This window comes from Otolemur garnettii, unplaced genomic scaffold, assembly GCF_000181295.1.
Source record: "Otolemur garnettii isolate 467f Iridium unplaced genomic scaffold, OtoGar3 scaffold00189, whole genome shotgun sequence".
Lineage (NCBI taxonomy): Eukaryota > Metazoa > Chordata > Mammalia > Primates > Galagidae > Otolemur > Otolemur garnettii.
This window is the reverse complement of record NW_003852584.1, coordinates 1,155,112-1,164,631: the sequence shown is the minus strand read 5'-3', so window position 1 is coordinate 1,164,631 and position 9,520 is coordinate 1,155,112. Positions and strand designations below refer to the sequence as shown.

General features: G+C 47.9%; 1 protein-coding gene across 1 annotated transcript in view; it reads left to right on the top strand.

Annotated features, from left to right (window-relative positions):
- Positions 1-7,527, top strand: part of LOC111721831 (sorting nexin-29-like) — a 181,855-nt gene extending 174,328 nt beyond the window's left edge. The window contains exons 6-7 of the mRNA XM_023507572.1: positions 7,204-7,276; positions 7,327-7,527. Coding sequence (XP_023363340.1) covers positions 7,204-7,276; positions 7,327-7,527 — 274 coding nt within the window. The remainder of the gene's footprint in view (positions 1-7,203; positions 7,277-7,326) is intronic.
- Positions 7,528-9,520: the final 1,993 nt, after the last annotated feature.

Here is a 9,520-nt window from a genome sequence, read left to right as displayed (position 1 = left end):
CTGGATCTAAATCTTAACTTAATTATTCTTCATTTATATTATTATAGGTAAGTTGCTTAACTTTCCTGTGCTTCTGATTTTATCATCTGTAAAATGGGCAGAAGCTATTTCATAGGGGTGTTATTGAGAATTTTTAGGTAAAGAATGTATGTTAAAGTTCTTAGACTGTATCTGGGTGCATAGGGAACACTCTATAAGCTATTGGGTGACCAAAACCCATATATGTGATGAACTGTTCTGTCATCAGGTTACTTATTCACTGCTTCTCTCTTTCACTTTATTCACTTAATTATTTGTCAACATTTATTAACACCTACTGGGTCCCAGACCTCTGATAGATTCTGGGATACAGGAGGATCCCTTCACAGGGCTTGCAGGAGGTGGGGAAGGCAGGCTGACAGGTCAGGACGCAATCCTAGTAAAGCATGAACTGGAATGGGAAGGGAGGGGTGAGGCTTGACAAAGGGAGGGTAAAAGTGGGACCACACCTATGGAGCATATGACAAGGGTACAAGTCAAATCTGTGAAGTGGAGAACATAGATGTTTTGGCACAATAATCAAACAAATGAGGTGAAATCTATGTTGATTGGTTTAATGTAACCATGTTAGATTGTATAAAAAAAAATCAGCACATTGTACTGATGCATATACCAAATATGCATGAATGTATTCATGATCTATGTGTATTTGACTTAACAAAATTTTTTTAACAAAAAGCATGAGCTGGGTTGGGCAGCTCCACAGCCAGGGCAAACCAGAGCAGGAGCCCCTCACCTGCTTCTGTAAGATAGACAGGGAAGACTTCCTCCAGGAAACAACGTAAAGTGAACCTCACAGGGTAAGATGGACTTAGGCGGGCACAGGGTTCCTGGCAACTGGGAGAACATGTGGCCTGGCCTAGAGACAGAATAGCATGGCAGCTGAACGAATCATACATGGAAGGGTGGGGAGGGTGGGAAGGCTGGTGTCCAGCTCCACTGGGGACCCAAGCTAGTGGTATGTTACCCATTTGTAGTTACAGAGATGGGGTGTCAGAGGAGAAGATGCTGGTCTGAGTGCAGGGGAACAGCCACAGGTGGGAACTGGACAGATGACCAGTGGGGCCTTACGCTGGAAGGGCCTGGCAGGGAGAAGAGAGTTTGGAGAAGGAATGAAGGTAGAGGTCAGAGGGCCAAGAGCTGGCCAGAAGCACAGACAGGGTTGGGTAGTTGGGGAGCTCATACTGCAGGGTTCATGGTGCCTGCTGCGCTGGGCTTCTCACCCACTACCTGTTCATTTGCTCCATTGAACATAGGCTCAGAGGAACAGTGTAGGGCTTAACACATATCTTCAAGTTGTATTTTGGGAGCAGGCTCTTAATTTGCTTTCATTCTTTAAGCATTCATTTTTGTGCCAGAGATAAAAAGTGGGCAGATCTGTGCACAGTTGGTTGAAGCCTTGGACTATAACTCCCCTACATATGAGGTGCAGAGGGCAGATCTGTCCTAGGTGGCTCAGGGCAGGCTTCCTGAAGGAGAGGACATCTGCTCTCAGTGCAGAAAGACAAACAGGGGTTTTCTAGGCAGTCTGGTCTGCCTCCCGTGATGTAGCTAGTGACTTGGTTCTCTTTCCAGAGAGACTTAGTCACTTGCAGTGTACCTGGGCTGGTGCCTGAATCACTGACTCTGGAGACTGCAATTACTCATGCAGGTCATGGGGTACTGGGAAGGATGGTGCAAGAGAGGGCTGCTCCCTCAGAGCTCCTTGAGGGTCCCCACGTCACCTCCAGGCCCCTGCCGTCTGGGCCTTGGGCAGCACAGCCCGAAGATGCAGGACACCTTTGAGATTATGCATGGTTGGGGCGTAGTCTCCAGGCAGATCGCCTGGGTTGGTAGAGGCTTGGCCATGCCCCTTGTTGGCTTCTTGTCTTTGAGCACAGTACTCAACCAGTGTGCACTTCAAATTGATCCTCTGGAAAGTTCTTGCCTCAGAGAGCTTTTCTCGGGTCTAAATGAGCTAATGTGTGGGAAGGACTTAGAACAGCAGAGAACTCAATAAATGTCATTGGTACAATGGCCTTTAACATTATTGACCCTCGGTGGATTGCTATTTAGGGGTTTTTAATGACCTTCAACTTTATGGTACACAAGTCATTGCTTCATAAGGGTGTAAGAGTTTATCATTAATTCCTTCAAAAACAAAAGTAGCATTCTCCTAAGCCCAGCCTACTACCACAAATCATCTCTTCTGCCTTTACCAATTCCCTCCCTCTCAAACCACAAGGGATTCTGCAAGCAGAATTGGAAGACAGAAAGAACTGAGTCCGTAAACCGTATTTCAGACCTCAAAGTGACAGATTTAAAGGAAACTTTACCATCCTCTTCCCCTCCCTCTTGTCCAAAGCATATGAGCTTGCTGGGTGGAAGCTGGGGAATGAGAGCTGTCCGGAGGCTCTGGTCTGGGCTACCAGCTGGTGACTGCCAGTCTCTTCTGGAGCTGAGTCCCAGGTCCTCTTTACACCCAACTGGCTTCTTGAACTCTCCAGAATCCAGTTTTTCTGTATCCAAAATGGGGAGCAGACCTACTTCATGAGATTGAGAGGATTCAGTGAGGAAGTGTGTGGTGCTTGGTTCATGGGAAGCACTTGTTGAACCATGATCATAATCTAATAATCAGCTCATTCTCTGTGATTACTAGCTCTCTCTGCGAACACTTGTTTCCTGGTTCCGCTGTACCCTTTCTTTCTCCTGCCTTCGCCTGGTGCTGACAGCCTTGCTGAGGCGTCCCGGCAGAGCTCCGCTTCCCTGGCTCACACCCCTGAGGCAGCAGCCCTTCATCGGAGGGGCTCTGGGCACCCAGCCACAGGGAGCCTTCACTGGGCCGCCAGCTGCCTCTGCAGGCGGCGTGGTGCCCACAGCAAGGGAGCAGCTGGCTCCTCCAGCTGTCTAATTGCTCATCAGACCCACTTCAGCACCAGCGTAACATGTCTCACTCCTGCATTCCAAGTCATCTTTCATGTTCTGGACTTCCAGCCCTGGTATCAGAGTGTGTGGTGGGGGGACTTGTGTGTTGGATTTGAGGAGTTTCCAGACCTATATGGATAAGCTGTCAGTATTTGGGTCACTTTTGTGGGCTTGGAAATTCCAGGGGAATATCAATTGATTAATTTGGTAGCCCTTCCCTAAACACCCTCTCTGTCCCCACTCCCATGTGCCAGGCACATGGTTGAGATGAGAGATACAGAGATGGTGACACAGAGTCATTTGGGTCATTACTCATTGGTAATTAGGCATTCACCTTGATGGAAATCATTCCTTTATTCATGCCTCATTTTAATAAATACTACATTTATTGAGTGCCTGAAATGGGTCAGATACTATCCTAGGCATTTGGGCTGACAGCAAACACAACAGGTAAAGATTCTTGCCCTGTGGAGTCACGTTCTAGTTAAGGAGAGACAGATGATAACCAACAAATGGGATGAACAAATGATGTATATCATTGTGGGAAGGTGATGCAGGCTGAGGGATGTGGGGAGAGTGGGGGTTGAAAGAGCTTAGGATCAGCTTAGCTGAGAAGGTGTTTATGCACAGAGGGAGCAGGGAGGGAAGGGCTGGCCGTGTAGGCCCAGATGGGAGAGGGTTCCAGGGAGAGGGGACACGGCTTGTGTCGGCTCGTGCCTGGCATGTCCAAGGAACAGCAAGGAGGCAGCAAGGGCTGCGGGGTGGGGAGGACTCACAGAGGCTCCAAGGTGGTCAGATCCCCCAAGGCCTTGAGCCATCAGGGAAGGTGACATTTCCCGGGAGTGAGAGGGAAGAGGCTGGAGGATTTTGAGCAGAGGAGGGGATTGTCTCACACAGGGTCTTGGAGGTGTGCTTCGACCACTGTGTGAAGACTGGAGGGTAGGAAGCAGGTGTGGAAGCAGAGGAAGGAGTTTGAAGGAGGGTGCAGGGACCCAAGTGAGAGTTGGCCAGGGCTGGGCTAGGCTGTGAGTGGTCAGATGTGTCCTGGCCCTGGCTTTATGTGGTCACTGGAGCTAAAAGGATCCTCAGCAACACGAGATGTGAGCATGAACAGTAAGATGACTCTGTGGCATTTGTCCCAAGTAATTAGAAGAAGAATGGCCCTTGATTGGGGGTGGCTCTGTGGGGTCCAAGCAGAAGTTCTGGTGTGGGGATGCTGAGTGTGACATGTCTGGACATTCACTGGGGGTCAGGAGAATTGTGTGTATCAGGAGTTTAGAAGGAGTCTGGGCCCCAAATACTGCATGGTTGCGTCAAAGGTATTTCAAGCCCTGAGAGACTGGTTGATGCTTTCCTAATGTGTGTAGGCAGACCAGGACTGAGCCCTGGGGCCCTCCCACCTTAGGAGGATGCAAGGAAAAAGTCAGCGTAGGAGTGAGATGGAGAAGGACTGACCAGGGAAGAAGGGAGGAAACTAAGAATGTGGAGTCATGGAGGCCGAGGGAAGAACGTACTTGAAGAAGAGCACATGTGGGCACTGCCACGGGGACAGGTGTGGCGAGGGTGGCAGAGCTTCTGAATAATCTAGTGGCAGCTGTTGGTAGGTGAGAGAGAGAGAGAGAGAGCGCGCGCTCGCGCGAGCGTTTAACTGCAGAACATTGTCCAGAGAATAGGAAGAGCAGAGTCAGAGGTGGCAAGAGGAGCTGGCTTTTTTCAGGAGGTTGGTTTCCCACAGGAGCCAGAGAATGCGGCAATGAATGGCAGAGATAGAGAGTGGGAATTGTGTTTTCCCTGCTAGGTGTATTAAGGTATCATTGACAAGCAAAAATTGTATATATGTGCAGTGTACAATGTGGTATTTTGATAATGTACACATTGTGAAATGATTAAATCAAGTTAATTACCATATCTATCACTTCCCATACTTATCTTTTTTTGTTTGTTTGTTTGTTTGTGGTGAGAACATTTGTGGTCTAATGTCTTACCAATTTTCAAGCAAACAATACAGTATTAACTAGTAACTGTGCTTTACAGTCGGCCTTCGTGGTTTATTTATCCCACCCAACTGAGACCTTTGACCAACACCGTCCCTTCTTTTCGTCATCCTGGCCCCTGGTAACCACCTTGTACTCTCTGCCCTTACATTGCCTGGTTTATTTCACTTAACATGTTGTCTTCCAGGTTCATTAATGTTGTAGCCAATGACAGGACTTCCTTCTTTTTTAAGGCCAAATAAAATTTCCTTAATGTGCATAGTCCACATTTCCTTCCTCTGGTCATGTTGACCCTGAGGTGGATTCTGCATCTTGGCTGTTGTGAATAGTGCTGCAGTAGACACGGGAGTGTAGATACCTCCTCGACATGATGATCTCTTTTCCTTTGGATATATACTCAGTAGTGGGAATCCTGGATCATATGGTTCTATTTTTAATTTTTTGAGGAATTTCCTTACTATTTTTCATAATGGCTGTGCTAATTTACATTCCCACTGACAGTGTTTCCTCTCTATCCTATAAGGCGCTATCTCATTGTGGTTTTAATTTGCATTTCGCTGATGGTTAATAATGTTGAACATATATTTTTTCACATACCTCTCGGCCATTTCTGTTTCTTCTTTGGAGAAATGTCTGTTTAAGCCTTTTACTTATTTTTATTTTTTTCTTTTGTCTATTTTTAAATTAGGTTATTTGTTTTCTTGCCGTTTAGTCATTTAAGTTCCTTTTATATTTTAGATATCAACTCTATCAGATATGTGGTTTGCAGATATTTTCTTCCATCCAATAAGTTGTTTCTATACTCTGATTATTTCCTAAGAATTATTTAAAAAGGAGAAGATCGACATTCATTCGACAGTTGTTTATAAAGCATGTGTCATGTATTGTGCTAGTATCTGACTTAAAATGGAGACCAACTTCCTGAATACAGGGGACTTACATCCTACTGGGAATGATGGTAGAGGAGGCAGGAGTAGCCCCTGCCTCTCTGCTTGGGTTCCACCTGCCCATGGCCACCTACCTTCTTGCCTCCTCTACTTGCTTTGATGGTGACTCAAACAGAACTTTGCTTTTCCCAGCAGACCATGATTCCTTTCTCAGTCTTCCCAACTGCATCAGTTACCTCTTGTTGCAACAACAGTATAACCAGAAATGTAGTGCCCTAAAACAACACTGATTTATTATCTGATAGGTCTGGAGCCAGAAGTCTGATGTGGATTTCACTGAGCTTAAATTGAGGTGTTGGGAAAATTGTGTTCCTTTCTGGAGACTATGGGGGTGGCCCATTCCTTGCTTATTCAGATGTTGGCAGAGTTTAGTTCCAAGTTGTTGTAGGATGAAGTTCTCGCTTCTAGGCTGGCTCACAGCTGGGGGCTGCCCTACCACTAGACCCCATATCCCGGGACCAGCAGTGGCACATTCAGTCCTTGTGCTTGGAGTGACTGCCTGTTTTCCTGGGACCAGCAGTAGCACATCTGGTTCTTGTACTTGGAGTGACTGCCTGCTTTCCTCCTTTTGTTTTTGTCTTCTGCCACTCCTCTCTTTGCTTCCATCCAGAGAAAGTTCTCTGCTTTTAAGGGCTTGTGTGATTGGGTTGGACTCATGAAGGTAATCCAGGGCACTGTCCCAGTTCTAGGTCTATAACCCTGATCATACCTGCGCAGTCCCTTCTGCCACCATGTGTTCACTGCATCTTTATGGCAGGCACAGACCTCCTTGGGAGTCATTCTGCCACCTTAAAACATGCCACCACCTGGTTGCTCACACCCAAAATTGGAGAGTCATCCTTAGTTTCTCTGTGTACTTTGTCTCTTTTTTGTAATCCACAGTAAGTTCTGTTAGGTCCAAAATGCATCCTAAAAATGACTAGCCAATCCTGAGAGTCTCAATGCCGCTAGTGTGGGTCAGGCTCACCGCCTGTAGCCTGAGATGCCACAGTAGCTGCTGGTTGGGCTCCTCTCCTCTAGCCTGGCTCCTTGGTAGTCTGCCCTTCACATAGCAACTGGAGCAATGTGAAGGTCACTGGACCAACAGATCACATCCCACACCTCCCTTGCTTAAAGCCTCTGTTGACTTTGCCTCCACATGGGAATAAGATATGAAAATTATGGTTCTGCTGGGTTCCAGCAGCAGCTGCTGTGGCTCTGCTCTGCCCTAGTTCTCCTTGCCATCATCCCTTGCTTCTGGAGACATGGCCTCTGGCATGGCTGTCTCTGAAGTCATCATCAGGCATCCAGTGTCATGAAGGTGTGCAAGTCTTTGCCAGAGGTGGAGAAGCGCAGGAGGTGGTGAGTGAGGGAGAGAAGAAGTTTACCATAGAGAAGGGCAAGGACATCCTGGTAGGTGATGTGGGCCAGACTGCCAATGTCCCTGTGCCACCCTTGTCAAGAAGCTTCCACTTGAGGACTGCCACTATGCTGTCTATGCCACTACCTATGATGCCAAGGAGAGCAAGAAGGAGGGCCCAGTGTTTATCTTTTTGGGCCCTGAGTCTGCATCCCTTAAGAGCAAAATGATTTATGCCAGCTCCAAGGGCACCATCAAGAAGAAGCTTACAGGGATCAAGCACAAATTACAAGCAAACTGCTGAGGACCCCTGTACCCTGCAGAGAAGCTGGGGGGCAGTGCTGCCATCTCCATGGAGGAAAGGCTTTTGTGAGCCCTCTCCCACCCCTGTCTGGAGCATCTGGCAGCCCCAGACCTGCCCCTCAGGCCTGCAGGCTACCCCCTCCTGCCAGACTGGAGGGGTATGGTGGATCCATCAGGGGTGGGCAGTCCCTTTATCTCAGTTACCAGACAGTCTACCTACTCCCTGGATTTTCCTCTTCCTGCCCTCCCTGATAGTTCCGGCCTTCATAAATGGCTTTCAATCTTCTGATTCCTCTGGGGTTGAAGCAGACCAGGTTCCTCCCAGGCACCCCATAGAGGGGCTGTATTTGCCGACTTCTAACGAAGTATTGACTCTGCTTGTCTGTTGAGTTCGGTGAATAAAGGAATGTGTGGAGATGACACCTCCCTTTTCCCCTGGCCGTAGCCAGTCACGGAAGCAGGATCAGTAAGGGACCTTTGATTGTCTCTCTCTCTCTCTCACACACACCCACCCATGAAGAATTATGAGATCTGCCTCACTGTTGTTCTGTCACCACCACCCACCTCCTTGCTCAGCTTGCTCTGCCTTCTCTCTGTTCCTTGAAGAGGTCCCTTGGAGCCACATCACTGCACTGGCCATTCCCCCCATGATAGCCCCATGACAGAGCTGGGGTCTCCTCAGAAGGGGGGCCCAATCTCTCCTTGTCTAAAAGAGATTTTCCCAAGGCATGCTCAGGTTTATTTGTGTGTAGAAATTATCCTCATTTTTTGCTCATTTGCCACAGACCAGATGTGAGTGCTCAGAAGGGAACAGCCTGGCAGGTTTGGTCCTGTGGGATCCAGGTGCCTTCAGACCTCTGCATGTGGGCAGACCAGTGAGACACAGTGTCAGAACTCTAGAACCTTTCTGGAGAATGAGCTGTGCTCGTCTGCACTTCCACCTTAGCAGCTAAGCGGGAGAAATACTTTCCATCTGCCCACGTCATATGGGACTTCTAAAGGATTAGGACATAGCTCCTCAATTGGCTCCTCACTTAAAACTGTTACTTTTTATCTAATACTTTATTAGACACTCTGGAGGACATCCAGCCTCCTTTAGGACATTTCCTCCCCCTCCAGCAGGGGATGACTTCTGCCCATGTCAGTATCTCACACTGTAATAGTCAATGTAGAGAAAGAACTCCCCAGCAGACAGGAGACATCCCCATCAGCAGACGGAGAGAGAGGTGGACTGCACCCTCCACCTTGGAATATTATAAACGCCCCCCCCCTCCCCCCTGATTCCGCCCCGCCCCACTTCCTCATGCACTTTCTTGCTTTGAGTTCCTGGATATAATTAAGACTTTCTGGGAAGTTGTCAAGGCTATACAACTTCTCTGTGGGCTTTCAAAATAGCCTCTGGTTTGTCATTTATTATTATATTGTTCTAGATATATCAAGGTCTCTTTTTCACCTGGGGGGAAAAATGCACTGAGCTTCCAGGTGTACATGGAAATTATTCAAAATATGGTGTGGTAGAAAAACTCAGTAAACAGGTGGAGGCAAGATGGCCGACTGGAGCCAGCTATCCACAGAGGCTCCCTTCCAGGAGGAGGGTTAAAGGACAGAAGTTTAGCAAGTAAGCTGATGTTTTGAAGCTGAGTTATGAGAGAAGGTTGAAGAATGCACATCAACCCTGCTGAGGCAAGCTGTGACCCCAGGGAAACAAATAGTAGGTATAGAATCCATCGCCAAACAGACAGGAGTCCCCTCCCCCATGAGAACATATTTCTACAAATAAGCAAGCAGAGTTCAGATATCCTCCTACTTTATTCCACGGGAGAGACCCTCTAAAAACTGGAACTTCTTCCCCAGAGAGGACCTACCAGTGTGCCATGGCACTCTCCCATCATGCATAAAACTGTATATATTCTCTACCTGCAATTCTGAACTCCCAGCACTCCCCTCCACTCTCACCCTGAGGTCTGGAAGCCTGTGCCCCATGGAGTCCAGAT